This window comes from Peromyscus maniculatus, chromosome 11 (assembly GCF_049852395.1).
Source record: "Peromyscus maniculatus bairdii isolate BWxNUB_F1_BW_parent chromosome 11, HU_Pman_BW_mat_3.1, whole genome shotgun sequence".
NCBI lineage: Eukaryota > Metazoa > Chordata > Mammalia > Rodentia > Cricetidae > Peromyscus > Peromyscus maniculatus.
Window position 1 is genome coordinate 59,408,156 of NC_134862.1, and position 17,096 is coordinate 59,425,251.

General features: G+C 42.2%; 2 protein-coding genes across 7 annotated transcripts in view; one reads left to right on the top strand and one right to left on the bottom strand.

Annotated features, from left to right (window-relative positions):
* Positions 1 to 225, top strand: part of Tpr (translocated promoter region, nuclear basket protein) — a 57,885-nt gene extending 57,660 nt beyond the window's left edge. Inside the window, exon 52 of the mRNA XM_006979944.4 lies at positions 26 to 225. Coding sequence (XP_006980006.1) covers positions 26 to 81 — 56 coding nt within the window. The 3' untranslated portion in view covers positions 82 to 225. The remainder of the gene's footprint in view (positions 1 to 25) is intronic.
* Prg4 (proteoglycan 4) lies at positions 159 to 16,454 on the bottom strand. 6 transcript variants are annotated; one of them, XM_076547582.1, is made up of 13 exons: positions 16,362 to 16,454; positions 15,718 to 15,820; positions 12,621 to 12,743; positions 11,158 to 11,277; positions 8,703 to 8,846; positions 8,034 to 8,153; positions 4,416 to 6,473; positions 3,762 to 3,839; positions 2,492 to 2,628; positions 2,097 to 2,253; positions 1,499 to 1,699; positions 1,039 to 1,164; positions 159 to 372 (listed from the first exon to the last, which is right to left on the bottom strand). In XM_076547582.1, the coding sequence occupies exons 2-13, from the start codon at positions 15,791 to 15,793 to the stop codon at positions 275 to 277; spliced, it is 3,438 nt and encodes a 1,145-aa protein (XP_076403697.1). In that variant the 5' UTR covers positions 15,794 to 15,820; positions 16,362 to 16,454; the 3' UTR covers positions 159 to 274. The 6 variants fall into 6 exon arrangements, with proteins under 6 accessions (XP_076403697.1, XP_076403698.1, XP_076403700.1 ...); XM_076547583.1 differs by lacking the exon at positions 16,362 to 16,454 and adding an exon at positions 16,120 to 16,141; XM_076547585.1 differs by lacking the exon at positions 12,621 to 12,743.
* Between the last annotated feature and the right edge of the window lie 642 nt (positions 16,455 to 17,096).

Genomic DNA, 17,096 nt, shown 5'->3' on the forward strand with positions numbered 1-17,096 from the left:
TACCTTTTATTACTTCTGTCTACAGGTGTAAGCCATGCAATGGGAGGAAGAGGAGGACTGAATAGAGGAAATATTAATTAAGTGATCTGTAAACTACAGCACCTGTGAATAAGATTGGCAAATCTGTTTTAATATAATGATTGTCAAGTTGAGAAGTGTTTTGTATTTAAATAGGTATGCTCATTTCAACATTCTTTATTAATAAAATGTATTTCAATGTCAAAATTTATCAGTTTTCTTCGTTTCCTTTTGATGACTCTTCTTTGCGCATAAGCTAAGGACAGTTGTACCAGACTTTGGAGAGAGTCTGCCCAGAACGAGTAGTAATTGCTCTGGCTGTTCTAGTTGGCACATCGATGTTATAGTATTGATCTAATGAGAAAGAGAAGGCATCTTTTTAATTACAAGGAAGGTAAAACACTTGTTCATGTTGATTATTAGGTTCAAAGTCAGTGTCATTTCAGTATTAAAGGTGATTTTTTAACTTCCTGACAAAAAATAATTTGTGTGATGGAATGATCTTTCAGCATCTTTCAAGTAATACTAGGTTCAACTCTGCTTTTTGAAATAAGTATTTAAAGAACCAAGGTAATCTAAAAAGTGATTCATTTGGCTTTTATCATTCTCAAAGTATACCTCTTAGGCATTCATATTACAGAGTCATGGGCAGAATAATTTAGATAGCTGGTCTTTCCAAACATTAGTATCCTGGGTAATAGACTTGAGTTAATAAAACTGGTTCCATGAATGTCTTGTACACCTTGTAGACTGTATTGCCATGTGGGATCTTAAGTGCCTCTCATGATAGTAACGAGGGACTGTTCCTCCTGCTCTCCTAGCGGTGTGGTAGGACTGAACTGCTCTCCCTCCAGCTCAGTGAAATGGGTGCAGCAGTCTCTCCCTTCACACTGAGTAAACACTGAAGTTGAGTCTCTCACTTCCAGTCAGTGTACACTTGCCCTTTCCACTTACACTACGTTTGTGCTTCCACAAGTGAGATCGACTTGGGAAGGTCGCAAGCTGCTCTCTCTTCCTTACCTTTAGAAAAGGCGTAGTAATCATAGCCGTCAGGTTTTCTGGCGTTAGGCAGTGTTATCGCCGAGGTAACAACATTTGGAAATCCTCTCCACAGTGTGCTCACTTTAACTTCGTTATGGAGGAAACCTGTGGGCAGAATTTGTATAAAGCTTTGAAAGAGTTTGCAGCCTTAGAGCTGCACAAGTCCAGGTTCCGAGTTTGTTCTCTGCTGTAGCATTAACACCTCACTGTTAGGACTGTCTGGAGGGTTACAGACTTGTATACAGTGCTTGTTGGTTTATAATTAACAGACGTGAATAAACAACTTTCTTTACCCACAAAGAAAAACAAAGAATTGATCTTTGGTTATTACTCAGTAAGGCCAATGGATTTGTTTTACATCCATGAGTTTAAATTGTTAGCACTTTTTGACCAGTAATCTCCTTCATGATCAGAATTCTTGATGTGATGGAAACATTACCCTTGTCTTGATAAGCGACTCTCATGGGCACCGAGTAGTGGATTCTGAAGGTGTGTGTCTGCAGAGGTCCGACAGCGCGCTCAAAGCGGCGCCTCCTGACCTGCGCCGCTCCCCCGTACACAGAGTAGTTGATAGTAGGCCTCTTTGCAGTGCACTTTCTCACGGGCTCGTGTTTGTAAGTGTACTGCTGTATGTTGCCACCTGTTACATATGAGGAAAACCACATTGCAAACAAAAACTCAGGTTAATCCACACAGAGAGGAATGGGTTAAGATTGCCTTGACATTTTTTGGTTGTGTTTCATAAATACATATAGACATTCTTTAATAATGGCTATTGTTAATTGAATAGTTAATTGAAAAATATTCTTGAAATACAGTAATTACTAAGACCTGAAATGTGTGTTGAACAAACGAATCCAACAAATTGCCTAACCCAGAGTCAATGACAGCGTTCTTTTTATCAGACCCAGATGTTCTGTGATTCACTTTGCGGGAGATCTAAATAACTCTTATGTCCTATACTATTTTTAACAATCAGATATCAAAGAGTCAGTTCTTAAAGAGCAGTGTCACGTTGGCAGTTGTGTGATACATACCTCTCTTGAAGAAGTACACAGATTCAGGCCTGTCCTTGTACTTGGCTATTGAAAGGGCTGCCACTACCTTCCCGGTTAGTCCTCCGAAGCCTTTGACAATTGGTTTAGGATACCCAGCATCTTGTACATCATTGGTGAAGCGCCAGTACTGAGAATCCTGATTGTTTAAAGGAGAAAATAATGTTAAAGGCTTTTGTAGACATGGTTCTGGAATTGGTTCTCAGATTGAAGCGTAGGGAGATGACGATAACTTGGTTGAATTTGAATAAGCAGATGGTAAGTACTATCAGATTGTTGCTTTTGAGAAAACAAACAGTTCATTGTCTCCAAATGGTTAAGATGGTGTTAGGACAAGGTGCAACTGCATCCTTGTTTCCAAGCAATATTTGTGTTACCTTAAAGAAGAAAGTTTTCCCTTCACAGTTGCATCTAGTGAAAACCGTGTCAATAGGGGAAGGAATACCCCAGACTTCTGTGATTCTGCGCGGTGGAGATGGGGGTCTGAATGGATTCAGCATCCAGAAATAATGACCTAGAAAGTAAAGAAACGAGTCAGCCTACAGTCTGAATACTAAAATAAGTCCCCACAGAAGAGAAAATGGAAAAGGATGATTATCAAGAAAAATGGATTCAATGTGTTAACTGCCCAGAAGAAGTAGAGCCACGTAAAAAAGAGAAAATTTGTGTATTTCTAAGATATTTCTTAAACCCAAAATTTAGGAAAGATATTTTGAGATATTTTAGTTCCTATGTTTTAAGTTTTTAATTTAATTTTAGAGGGTTTTGAGACAGTCTGTGAACACCAGGCTGGCCTTGAACTCACAGAGATCCTACCTGCCTCCAGCTCCTGAGGGTTGGGATTATGAGAGTGTGCTACTACACACCCATCCTGATGTTAACTTGATTTGATTTTTTTTTTTTTTATCTGTTATGTGTGGACACTTGCAGGGTGCATGTGGAGGTCACAGAACAACTTGAGAATTGGCTTTCTCCTCCCACCATGTAGGTCTCAGAGATCAATCCAGGTCATCAGGCTTGACAGTGGGTCCCTTCATCCACTGGGCCATCTCACCAGCTCAGTTTCTACTTTCTCTAAAAAGATCTTTTGCCATTGTGATGTATAGCTCTCTGGGTTTCAGTGTTTTTTCTTTATAGAATTAGTGTTATAACTTAATGACTAATAAAATCTCTTGAACCTTTACTACATATGATTTGTTTTCGTTCATACTTAACCTGTGTTCTAAGAATACTAAAATATCAGTCCATGGGAAATATACTTAATTCTCTGTAACTCTCAAAAAGTACAACTTTTCTTACCTCACAATGGAGGCATAATTTTCTAAAATTGGTCAGGGAATGCAAATCTCTTGTCATTTCATTTAGTTTGAAATTGACACTGAATTCCTATTTGAGTTGAAAATGAATATATTTTTACAGAATTGCTTTTGTTAATATATAATATATATTATCAATAAAATTAAAATTACTGTGTTTAAAAAAAAAACCTTCAGTAATAATACAAGTATTTGTTGTACTTATGTGTCTAAATTAATCAATCTAATATTTTCAGTTTTTCCTTTCAAAAGTACAGTTCAAATTAGCACCCTCGTGACTGTCCTCGGGAATGCCACACAAAACAAGCACATTTATCCATTCGTAGCTCACCTCGAAATGCAACTAACGTCCCGTTGCGCAAAGTAGTCAGTCCATCCACTGGCTTACCGTTGCATAAATTGGTCTCGTCTGAAACAGACAAAAATTAATAAAGAGCAGAATGGGGAAAGCAATTTGTTGTTTTCAAATCCTTCACAGGATTCTGTTTCCTGTTTACCCTTCTAAAGTCTAGTAAGGTGAAGAGGAGGTGATAAGGTTCCATAATTCCTCTTACCTATTGTGATTCAGGAGTATTACATAAAAATAGTGAGGTGTAAGAGGTTGTCCAGATCTTCATTCACATGATGTATTTATTAGACATTTGAACTGTTTTCAGTCACTGCCTTTTGGGGTTGATTTAGAAAAGGAAATGGGTTTTTTTTTTTTCTTTGCATTATGCTCTCTAAAGGATACAGTCCTAACTAAATTATTTTGACATTCTACACCCCATTTCTGCTTCCAACAGACATGTCTGGACTTTGCCAACACTAAATTGCTGACGCTAATTACTACTCAAGTGTCCTGGAGACTAAATAGACTATGGTTATTCATACTCTGCACACCTGTAGGGAAGCTGTAATCAAACTTGAGAAGTTCACAAGTTAGAGCTCTGGACCCTGGATCTCCATAGAGAGATTCTACAACAGAGGAACTGATTCTTAGTACCTGAAAGCATGGGATTGATGTTCATGCCGTGGTTGAGTGCGCTGGCCACGTGACCACTGCCCGGAATAACAATGGGGGATAACACAGGAGGCCTGGGAATCATGACACGTGTTCCTCCTTCACCTCCTTCCGCATCTTCACGATCGAGTGTTACCTCAGCTGCTTCTGAGTTTGGAGTTTGCTTAGGGCTGGCGGTGGTTGGCAGCACGATGTCTAACGGAGTGGTGTTCGCTTCAGGCATTGCTGGAGTCGTCTTTAGAGGAGGTGGTGTCGTTTTCGGTTTTCTCCCTTTTGGCTTTTTGGAAGGGGTGGGCTTCTTGGGTGCTTTTGGCTTTTTGGTAGGGGTGGGCTTCTTGGGTGCTTTGGTTGGCTTCTGGGGTTTTGGAGATATCTTAGGATCATCAGAATCTTCGGGTGCAGGGGTTGGTTCTTCAGGTTTGTTCAGAGTCTCTTCCGTCAGAGCCGGTACTTTGGGTACAAGAGTAGTTGCTTTCACGGTAGTTTTTTGGGGTGATGTGGTTTCTTGAGTTGTAGGTGTTATTTGTGTGGTGGTACTTGCCTCTGATTTGGTAGTCTCTTCTGGTGTAATTGCTTTGGTCTTAAGGGCAACAGTTGTAGTTTTGGGTGTGTCTTTTTCTGTTGTCTTCTCTTTAGCTGCTGTAGTCGGTTCAGGTTCGCTCACCTCAGGAGTCAGTTCCTCAGGGATGGTGGGTTCAGGCTTCTTCGTGGTAGTGGGCTCAGGCTCCTTTGTGGGGATGGGAGCTGGTTCCTTGGGGGTGGTGGGTTCAGGCTTCTTAGGGGTTGTGGGCTCAGACTCCTTAGGAGTGGTGGGCTCAGGCTCCTTGGGGGTGGTGGGCTCAGGCTCCTTGGGGGTGGTGGGCTCAGGCTCCTTGGGGGTGGTGGGCTCAGGCTCCTTGGGGGTGGTGGGCTCAGGCTCCTTGGGGGTGGTGGGCTCAGGCTCCTTGGGGGTTGTGGGTTCAGGCTTCTTGGGGGTGGTGGGTTCAGGCTCCTTAGGGGTCGTGGGAGCTGGTTCCTTGGGGGTGGTGGGAGCTGGTTCCTTGGGGGTGGTGGGAGCTGGTTCCTTGGGGGTGGTGGGTTCAGGCTTCTTGGGCGTGGTGGGCTCAGGCTCCTTGGGGGTGGTGGGTTCAGGCTCCTTAGGGGTCGTGGGAGCTGGTTCCTTGGGGGTGGTGGGCTCAGGCTCCTTAGGGGTCGTGGGAGCAGGCTCCTTGGGGGTGGTGGGTTCAGGCTCTTTGGGGGTGGTGGGTTCAGGTTCCTTAGGAGTGGTGGGCTCAGGCTCCTTGGGGGTGGTGGGCTCAGGCTCCTTGGGGGTGGTGGGCTCAGGCTCCTTGGGGGTGGTGGGCTCAGGCTCCTTGGGGGTTGTGGGTTCAGGCTTCTTGGGGGTGGTGGGTTCAGGCTCCTTAGGGGTCGTGGGAGCTGGTTCCTTGGGGGTGGTGGGCTCAGGCTCCTTAGGGGTCGTGGGAGCTGGTTCCTTGGGGGTGGTGGGAGCTGGTTCCTTGGGGGTGGTGGGAGCTGGTTCCTTGGGGGTGGTGAGTTCAGGCTTCTTGGGCGTGGTAGGAGCAGGTTCCTTGGTTGTAGTTACAGGCTTCTTGGTGGTGGAGGGAGCCGGTTCCTTTGTAGTAGTGGGTACTGGCTTCTTGGTGGTGGTGGGAGCTGAGTTCTTGGCGGTAGTGGGTGGGGGGCCGTCAGCTGTGGGTGCAGCATCTTTTTTCTCTGCACTCCGTATCTCTTTAGCTGAAGTCGTTTTCTCTTTCTTGCTGGCAGAAGTCTGTTTGTTAGTCTCAGAACTCTCCTTCGTTTCAACGGTTGTCTCTTTATTGGAAGTCGAAGATGCCTCTTTGGATGTCTCAGGATTGGGTGCAAGACTGGGTTTAGCACTTGCTGGTTTTGCTGCTGTAGTCTTGGGAGACGAAGGGGTCGGATTGTCAGGAGTTGGGGTGAGCTTGGACTCAGCATTATCCAGTCCACTTCCAGCTTCATCTACAACCGGTGCTTCTGGATTCGGTTCCTTTTTAGGGGTGTTTTTCTTGTTATCTTTTACTAGAGAAAAAAATAGAAGTTGTTATTTTGATTACTTTTTCCCCCTTTAATAGTAACATAATGATCAGAGCCATATCGCTGACTAACTATGTGTCTGTAGGCAAATTGCTAACCTTTAATGTCTGAATATATGGTAAAAGGTAAAGTTTTTATCTTTGGAGGCTTTTTATTGAGTAAACGAGGTAAACGGATGAAAACCACAAATGAAACCTTAAACGTAAATACGTGGAAGACAGTGGCAGCTTGAAGTCAACAAAGTGAGCAGCAGCATGAACACATGTCTGTGTTAATGCTCATTCCCCCTCACCTGCTCCCCCATGCCACCCACCCCCATTCCGTATTGTTCGATGCTGTCCCTTCTTCCTGGAAACTTGATTCCAACCTCTTGTAGTTTCTTCGCACTAACTCCTACAAAGCTCTCTCCAACTGACTGAGGATCTGGTCCCATTCTTTCCAAGGTTTCTGCTGAGCCTAGTCGCCCTCCATAAGGCTGTTGACCGCTCATTTTCGACTGCGCCGATAAACTCGATAGTCCAGAAGACACAGGCAATCAGGACGCTAGTGCAATCGACTGTACTTAAGATTCGCCATAGCTGCTACCCCTTAGGGGAGCTACCAAGCCCCAAAAGCTTTTCACTGATATGAAATCTGTTTGGCAAACAGATTTGTATTGCACTTCCATTGTGAGCAGGATTCTTGGAATAACTTGAAGTTAGAATATCTGGCTATCAGGCTAGAGAAGGTTATAGCAAAACTACGACCATCCAAAGAAACATTCCTCACAATTCCACTACTTACTAGAGAAAGAATGTATTTTAGAATTTCAGGAAATACAAAGAACAGGTAAAATAGAATCTCTTCTCGGGAAATAATGGCCTATTCTTTAACTTGCAGAGAGAAGTGAGACAGATTTTTTTTTTTAAAGGTTAGGAAAGCTGGGAGGTGGTGGAGCCACGCCTTTAATCCCAGCACTCGGGAGACAGAGCCAGGCGGATCTCTGTGATTTCGAGGCCAGCCTGGGCTACAGAGTGAGTTCCAGGAAAGGCTCCAAAGCTACACAGAGAAACCCTGTCTCAAAAAACCAAAATTAATAAATAAATAAATGTATAAAGGTTAGGAAAATAATAATGATAATCTTGCTTTCCCTGGAGGTTTAGCAGAATGTCAAGGACTAATGTTGGGAAAGCACTGGGTTTTTGTTAAATAAAACCATAGAAGGGAAAACAAAGGCTGGGGGCAGAGAGGAAAGAGAAGAAGACACAGTGATCTGCTAGACAGGGATTGCAACAGACGGCCACAAACTATTGTCTCTAGTACCATCTGTGCTTCCAGTCACTACTACAGCATCTTCAGATCCCTTGCTGTAAAGGGTGGCTTAGCTGCTTACCACTGAGTCTCTGTAAGTTGTCTTCATTTGGTACTTTCTAAACTGAGTGTTTCCATGGTTACATGCTCCCCAAATACTGAGATCGCAAACCATTCTATCAACACATAACTTTTTGAAAAATGATTGTTTAATGCAGCATTGATAGAGTCTTTGATCTTTATCAATGCTCAAACCTTTTGGTTTCTTCTGTAATTCTCTATTAGCTGAATTTTTGGAAGACTTGATTTTCCGAATAGTTGAAGAGGAAGAGGAGGAGGAGGAGGAAGACTCTTGGTTTTCAGAAACAGAATGTTCTATAAATCAAATAAAAAGTTTGATCACACCAACTGTGATTTAAAACAAAATAAAGCAAACAGAACTGCTGGTCTGCACACAACAAGAAATGCTGATAACTGGTCTTCAAGAGTTGTAGTCTGCTGTCATGTTGTGGGTAACACCACTACTCACTTTTTAAAGCTGTCGATCAAAAGCAAGTCACCTGAGTTGATTGTACATACTAACAATGTGACTTTCTCCTGATTTTTCCCACACCTGCTAAAAGTTACACAATCTAATTCTATAAAAAAAAAATGGAGAAAAAAATCATGTTTTCATTTTTTATAGTGAGATTTACCTCTTCTGATGAGGACCACCCATGCTGCGTTTGGTAAATAAGGACTATAAATATCCAAGGGTTTATATTTTGGCTTAAATTTTAACTTAAGTCAAGTAAACAAAAAAAAAGATATAATGAGCCCTTCATGACTCAAAAGATTTCCCTCTGAGGATATTCATAAGAATAGTCCACCTACAGGATATTTCGGCTCAGAAATCTCCTGTAGTGATGTCTGACATCTTCCTACCTTCTGTTATTTCCTCTGATTCTACAACTTTCTTAGTCTTCTTTTTTGGTGGTTTGGGTGAGCGTTTGGTGGTTGATTTGATGATGGGAGGTGCTCCTGGAGGCGGAGGTGCAGTCTTTGGAGGTGGTGATGTGGGGTTATGCACTGAGGCCAAGCAAGACAGGTTGATTAACATCCAGTTTAGAGTCATCAACAGCGCTAACTGAAAAGCGGGGATGCATGTGGCTTCGAGAGGAGACACCGCTAAATGTCAGTACAGGATAGCTGTAGCCCAACACGAATAACCCCAGTAATTCTGAGGACACGTTGCTATAAAATAGTGATTCTCAAACTGTGGGCAATTATGATAGAAAGCAGTTTCAGGAAGTCAATGTTCTTAATGATGGTCATATGCTTCTCTAGGTGTCTACCTTTTTGACCTTGGAATAACCCAAACTATTGAACATTTTCTCATCTGTAAAGTGAAATGTGTATTCAACATTTCTGAAGAGGAATGCCCACCTAAAATAAGTTGTAATTCTATGAGTTTCATCTATCTTGCCATCATCCCACAATTACAAAAATAATACTGTATATGGATAATGGGAAAAGTCATACCCTAGTCAACTCTAATATATGTTTCCTGTTTCCATGTGCATTTGGGTCAAACAATGCCAGTTTGCCCTGATTTTTATTGTAAAAGTTGTATAGGTATACTTTGAAGATTTCACATCTCTGCATTACGCTTTTCCACAAATGAATGGCCCTTCCCGAGTTAACACAAACTAATGGTTTGGTGTGTATCTCCTGTGCCTTCTATTCCCTCCTCCCATTCCTTAATGCCTAAAAGAGGGAGCATGGGGCATCCCTGGGAATCAGAAGAAAGGAGAGGGACTTGGAAGAGAAGAAAACAGAAGTGGAGATGGGGAAGACAAGAGTTACATACACCCGCTGCTCCCAACATCTCCTCAGAACTCTTCTGACTTCCAGGAACCGGGCACTGTACCTCGCCCTCTTTCTCCTCCCCGCAACAAAATGCCAAGTTGAGTAATAGCTCTGCCGGGTACTAGTTAGGGATCGTGGCCAAAACAGATAACCTTTCGGGCTTCTCTCTACCCATGTTGGGAGGCAATTGGGTGGATATCACTCCTGTCCATTCTCAAAATGTTGAAATTTTTAGATAGATCCCAATAACTAGTATCTATAGCAACCCTGAAACAACTTGGCAATTCCAATATTGTTTTTAATGAAGTTCTGAAGCTCTGCATAGTTCTTTTACTTTCAGTTGGGAGCCTGACTGTCTTCCTGAAATCTGTGAATGGAGTTGCCTTGTATTGCCTCCATTCTTTCCACTTCCAGCCTAAACCTTGGGTATACTTGAGAAAAACAAAGTGCTATGTGTATTTCAAATGCTCTGTCTGTATCTTCACTCGGTCTTCTTTCCTATCCATCCTCTGCCATAATAACTGCTTGGGGTATTTGGGAGATAGGGTGTTGTTTTGTTTTCTTTTCTTTGGTTTTGGCTTGTCTCTTAGCCAAAATAATTATCAAGGTAGTGAGTAAATATATATCCCCATCACGGTGCCTTCTGAAAGCTGCAGGAATGCTGTGCTCTGGGGTTTTGAAATAAGGGTGTTGTCTCCAGTATTTTTAGAATACTTCCTGTGAAAATATTGAAGAGTGAAGAAACAGTTCTCAACTCTGCTAAGTTTCCACCATTCTAAACAAAGAAGAGACACAGCCTAACAAAAACATTATCAAATCGTGTAAGTAATGCTTATCTCAATTTTACCTCCACAGATATTCACATTTTGACAAAGAATGGTTACAAACAGGTATTGGAAGAGAAAGTATTCTATGATTATTATTATTACTATTATTATTATTATTATTTATAAAAGAAACCAGGATGGGGCTGTTGGTACACTGTTCAAGTATTCCTTCAGGTTTAACGGCCACAGAAGGTTTTTAAGTGAGTCTCCCTAAATATTGACTTTGTCCTGCACCAGCTTTGTGTAGAAACTGCTGAGGGGACCGGAGGGGTGGAAAGGAACAAATAATTAATTGAGGTACCAACTTCTTAGCAGATTTGCCTGTAGATTCGATGTATACAAAGAAGCTGGAAGTGCTCTGCCTTTAAATATATACTCAGTACGGTAAGGCTCAGAGCACAGAGAGCTCTAAGGACAGCTGATTTGGTGAAGTCGGCAGCATTAGGTGGGGACAGGTTTTAAACTGTAAGGGAAGCACCTTGGGAGATAAAAGCGTGTACACTCAGCCCATATCCCCCTGCTCGTGACTAGAGGTCGTTGTGAGGCTCCTGTCGGAAGATGCTTTTCTTTGTCTTTGTGAAACAAAATTATTTCTAAGCAGCTCATACGTTAGTACAATCAAGACCCCCAGATGTGTGTCTGAAGCCCGGGTGGGTACGGGGCTGGCTGGACTGAGCAGCCCGGGCTGGCGCCATGGTTCTTACCTTCTTCACAGAAGCTGGCATAATCAGCACAGCACTTGCCAAACTCTTTACACTGGGCGTCACAGTCGCACTCTCTCCCTCGTGAGAAGGACTCGAAGCAGCGGCCTTTGCAGGAGAGCTCTGCCCAGAGCAAAACAGGCAAAGTGCGTTATTAGTCACAGAGCAGCACTGACGCGGATCTTGTAGCCTTTCTCATCTGACAGCTGATGGGAGTCCCAAGGGTGCACTTCCAAGTCTCTTATTTGGAATTTGGAGTACACACACATCATCCTGGATTAAAAATTAAATTTAAAAGGATGATGTCCAAATAGAGACAGCCTCAGTCAGGGAAGAAATTTGATGAGCTGGGGCACCATTCTTTTCCTTGTAAAATACCAAGAGACAACCTGATGCTACCAGAGTCCTTTACATGTGTACACACAATAGAAAACTGGGAAATATCTCTATGGCAAACTGCCCTTCATATGAGATCCTTCGTCCTCTCCTCACACCACCAACACTGCCTCGCACAAAGACCATTTCTCTGTAGTAGATTTGCCGTCATTGAATCTTCCCATCTTATAATAATAAATCCCAAGAAACCAGTTGAGCAGGCCACTACTGTTCAGGCAAAAATCATCTACAATGAAGACACTCTTAAGATGATAAGCTGGGAAGAGAATAAGCCTGAAAGGTTTCAGTTAATGGCCATGGTGTAGACTATGACATGGGCCTGCTTATTCCAGAAAAAACCTCGGTTGGAGGTACGATGATTTACTCAAGGACTGCTTGAAATACTTCACCCAACACACAAACTTACAGCACTATTGTTACCACCTGCAAATTCTAATGCAAATATAACTTTTACAGATTTTAATTATAGTTTTCATAAATTGAATATTAAATTTATATTAATTGAAAATTAAATAGTCTGTGTCTATTACAAGAAATGGCCCAAATAGTGTTCAATTGAAATACCACTCATAATTCAGAATGTTTGGGCCTTGAAATTCATCATTTAACCCTGCTATTTGTTCGATCTTTAAAATATCCTCTTTAGAAACACATTTAATACCCCAAATTCAAATAGCATACAGCAGTGTTCTATGCCTATTGGTCCTTTTGATGAAACTATCTGAGAGGCTAGACCTCAGCCATCAAAACCCAACTGTTAGTGAAGACGTCTGCCTTCCTTCCTACTTGATACCCGCCAAGTCACATTATTAAGCATCTACTCAAGACAGTTTACACGCAAGCAGCTGGTACAGATGTGCAGGTGACAAGTGCCCAGGCCTCTGTCCACAACCCCAGAAATCAGAAGCTTTGGGGCCATCCTTGGGTACGGTGCACTTCAACGTTTATGCAAGTGAAGGAAAAGGCACTTGAAGAAAGGAGGTGGGAGGGAGAAGGAACAGAGCGCAAAGGGTCCAAAGCAGGATCAGAGCAGCGGGCTTGACAGACGGCGGCCAGCTCCCGGCACATACCTGTAGTGCAGACTCTCTTGAAATCAGGACAGCACTCCATGTAGTGTTGACAGTTATAATCACAGTTGCAGGTGGCATCTCTAGAATACCCTTCCCCACATCTCCCTGCACAGCTTGATACATCTAAAATTATACAATACTAGGGTAAACACGGCCAAACCACTTAGAAAAGGAGACATCTATTAAGGAGGACGAAGCCACCCAGGAAGGAGAGCCTTACCCACTGGGCAATGCTGGGAAGAGCACACAGCGACGGACCTAGCTGATGTTTGGGTAAGCCTTTGTGTGGCCTTAGTCATGTCATTTTATTCTTCACTAGATCGGGATGGTAAATGCACCATTGAAAGTCAGGCCCAGGAATGTTTGCATGAGGAGTCCTGGGGGAAGGTGACTGTTACGGCTGCAGAGTCTGCTTCCATTGTCATTACCAGGGGCCATGTTTCTGAGCAGCCCTATGCCAGGTACTGAGCCATCCATTCTCTCCAGAGCTTATGAATATGGTTCTAAGAAAGTATTAGTAGCCCTCTCCAAGATAAAAAAGGGGGACATAGGCCAGGTGATGGTACCGCACACGCCTTTAAAGCTAGCACTTGGGAGGCAGAGGCAGGCAGATCTCTGTGAGTTCGAGTCCAGCCTGGTCTACAGAGAGTTCCAGGACAGCCAGGGCTACACAGAGAAATCCTGTCTCAAAAAAACACCAAAAAGAAAAAAAGACAAATTTTAATAATTTGCCCAGTGACACACAGCTAGTTACTGTTTGTATATGTATATATGTGTGTGTGTGTGTGTGTCTATATATAACCTGTGTATAATTGATCAACGAATATATATTCCTCATTTATAAAATCCTTTTACTCTTATAAATGCCCTGATTTGGGATAATCAATTATATGATCATCCTAAACAAATAGCCCATGTCAAATTTGAACCCATGTATCTGAATTTAAAGCATGGCCCTCTTCTCCACTAACCGCATTGCCTCTCGCTGTCAAGGATGAACTCAGAGGAGGCTGCTTAGGCAAGCGGAGGCTCCTGTAAGTGCCCTCTGTCAGTAGGAATAAGAGAGAACTCTTGAACTAGGATCTGGGTGTGGATATAAAGGTCATGAACTGCGTGTTTGGGGACAAGTAAACCATAGTGATGGGATGAAATAATTAACCTCAAATATTTCTAAACACCATTTGACAGATAACACTGCAAAATCCTCCCCAAGAGATAACAGCGTGGATGTAACAATGGAATCCACCAATGGAATGTCCTGATCTGTAGGGGGATATCAAAATACACTGAAAAAAAAAAGTCTCAAGAGAATCCAGGAAAGTTAAGTCTTAACACATATATAAACAATGAAGAGTAGGATAACTTTCAGAATGGTTGCTTACATACATATGTGCACAATACATACAAAAATGCATATATAGTGTATGTATATAAATACATATATATAAAGGGAAAAGAATGAGAAGAGGTTGAGAAGGCAAGAAAAGCAGACAAAACAACATCAAAAGATTATTCTTTTACACTTAGAACATTTCTAGAACAAATCCACTTATTTTTCATAGGTGGTCTATTATTGCCTTATGTTTTTTGCTAGTTATTTAAACCACTAGTGTGTGCGTGTGTATGTGTGTCTGTGTGTGCTTGTGTCTGCGTGTGTCTGTCTGTGTGTGTGTGTGTGTGTGTGTGTGTGTGTGTGTCTGTCTGTCTGTCTGTCTGTGGTACATGCATGTGTGTGTGCACACGTGCAGGCCAGAGGTTGATTCCAGATTTCCTCCATCACTTTCCACCTTTGTTTTCTTGGCTAAGATCTCTCACGGAGCCTGGCGCTTGCTGCTGGAGCTAGTCTGCTTGGCCAGTGAGCTCCAGGGTCAGCCTGTCTTAACGCCCTGAGCTCGGGTTGCAGGCCTGTGCTGCTAACCCTGGCTTTTCACTGGGTGCCGGGGATCTGAAATCCAGTTCTCACGCTGTACATCGTCAGCTTGCTACCAAGCCTCTTCTCCCAGTCCCACCGATCATCATGATAATTTTACTTATTTAAAAAGAACCTTCACTGAATAAGCACTGTTTCAGAAAGAAAAGGGGTGGCTTAGGAGACACCCCGTGTCATGAGTCTTAATACTAAATGAGAAAACTGAGGGGTCCGAGACAGAGAATGTGGCCACCATTCCTCACTCGGCATTTATATTTGGTTCCTGTGTTTCTCCACCTTGTCTTTTCTGGGTGATTCTGAAACCGTGCCTGAGCAAGCAGCCATCTCTCCTGCTCAGGTTCAATGAGAATTTTAGACATTTCACTAGAAATGTCTATTTTAAAAATAAAACTTCACTGTAATAATTATGGATATTGATTTTTTTCCTTCTCCCACACTGTGTATGTTAAAGGGAAAAGCTACAGTTCCATATTGTCATGACTAAACAACTTAAACCTCATGCTGTGTACTCTTTCTGCCATGGCTATGCTGCGTGGACACGGAGGATCTCCAAACAGGAGTAACATGCTGTCCCCCTAGGGCTGACTCTGAAGGACTGAACTCTGCAATATCATAACAATGGCACTCAGCTCTGTACAAGCACATAACGGGATGAATAGTCCCTACAAAAAAAGAGAGCTATTCTACTTGAAACACTGTAAATGTACATTATACTGTGCTATCTATGTTGACATGATGATAAAGTAAGTTATTTATATTGATTCATTTGATGTAAAAGTTTGGTTAAATTGGTCAACATACCAGCAAGTGTTATTTGAATATTACATTTTTTTTCATTTTTTTTGATGGTGTTGTGTAGCTACAACATAGTTTTCTTATGTACATGTCTAATTTTTTTTTTTAATTTTGGGGGAAAAAAGCTGAACAGAGTAGGGACATTATTTTCTATCAAAACTCAGAACTCCTTCTGAGCTCTCACAGTCCCAGAGGGAAAGGGGAGAATTCCAAAACACACAAATGTGCCGTGTGTGTGTCAGCTCTAGGGTTGCAAATTGTCAGACTCAAGCAAATGTATATGTTTTTGAATGTGTTCTCTTGTTGTCATAAAACCCAACTGGGCGCTTCACAACAGCGGTTGGGTGGAAGCATTTTTGATGGTGAAGTTACCTTGAGATGAAGTTTCTTGAATCAAGAGAGCAGGGAGCAGCAGTGACAAGCAGATGGGAAGTATTTTCCACCTCATGGTTGTTCTCGGATGCGACACCCTTGCCTGAAATAAAAATAAAAGCGTCGGAAACCTGCTCTTTAATCTCACCGCCACATAATATGCACGGCATGCACAGCGTTCAGAAACTTTCCAAATGCAGTTCCATAACAAACCACTCCATCCTTAGAGCAAAACTTAGGAGCAATCAGCTTGAATTCCTGAGAAAGTAGTTGATCGGTCTGTTTAATATATGATACAGAACAAGCCACCTCAATTAAACTACCAAGCACTATAATACCCCAGGATGATAGCAGAAAATAGGCTTATTTTAAAACTCTGTTGGAGAAGCAGTCTGTACTTACAGTGCAAGGCTTAAATCATATCCTGGAGATAAAATGACCAGCTTCAACAAAGTCAAATTTAGCAAGAGCAATGGGGCAGTTCTTCCAACTTTCCTTTAACTCAATATAAATTCATAGGCTTCCAACAAGTATCTCACGTAACTGTGACTCTTTTCAAAACTTTCCAACTACCGTCCTTTTCCAAATACATTTAATGAAGACAAACTTAACACTACAACAAGCATGTTAGCCTCGACACTTACCTGGAAAAGGATAGATGAATTTCCCCAGTGTTGCTGGAAGTCTTATATACCAGTGCAAATGGATTGGGATGAACCAATTAGTCCAAAGGTTAGGCAAAGTCAACAATGACAACCTATGAAATCAAGCTTTCCTCATTCGTTGGCCAGGGGCCCAGGCGACGAGACTTAGGCAACATCTGGAAAACACTCCCATTAAGAAAAATGACTACCAAAAAATAAAGTTAGATTTATTGGCCAAAACACATTTCTAATTTCTAAGTGAAGTGAACAAATTGTTCTGAGATGGTACATCACTCTGGAAGCCTTGGACTAGAGTGCAAAGCAGCAATTCTAAAATGCTCAAGCTGGGACTGTTTCTTCCTTTCTTGCCAGTTAAATCCAGTAAAGGTGCTTCAGAAACATCTCTAATGTAAGTTTGAGATGAAAAGATTATTCCTTTATACCAATAACGTAACATCATTCTCTTCCTTCTTCTTCGAATTCTTATTTTTGTAAAGCACAGAAAATATGCTCTCAATACACCTGAAGGTAAAATACCCACACTCTGAGTTTTCAGGCTTCATTACCATGTAAAAAGCTTGCAGTAAAAAGACTATTGAAAATCTGGCACAGTGGCATCTGCCTGTGGTCCTGTCTCTTTGGAAGCCGAGGAAAGAAGATCACAAGCGTAGGCATTGGAGACCAGACTGCACATCACAGTTGAACTCTTTCTCAAAAGTAAATAATAAACAACCA

Bases quoted from the DNA above. Each gene is read 5' to 3' on its own strand.
- Prg4 (XM_076547582.1), bottom strand. From the start codon at position 15,793: ATGAGGTGGAAAATACTTCCCATCTGCTTGTCACTGCTGCTCCCTGCT. The intron at 12,744-15,717 runs GTAACTTCACCA...GTATAATTTTAG, and splicing joins TCAAGAAACTTCATCTCAAG to ATGTATCAAGCTGTGCAGGG. The intron at 3,840-4,415 runs GTACTAAGAATC...TGTCTGTTTCAG, and splicing joins CATCAATCCCATGCTTTCAG to ACGAGACCAATTTATGCAAC.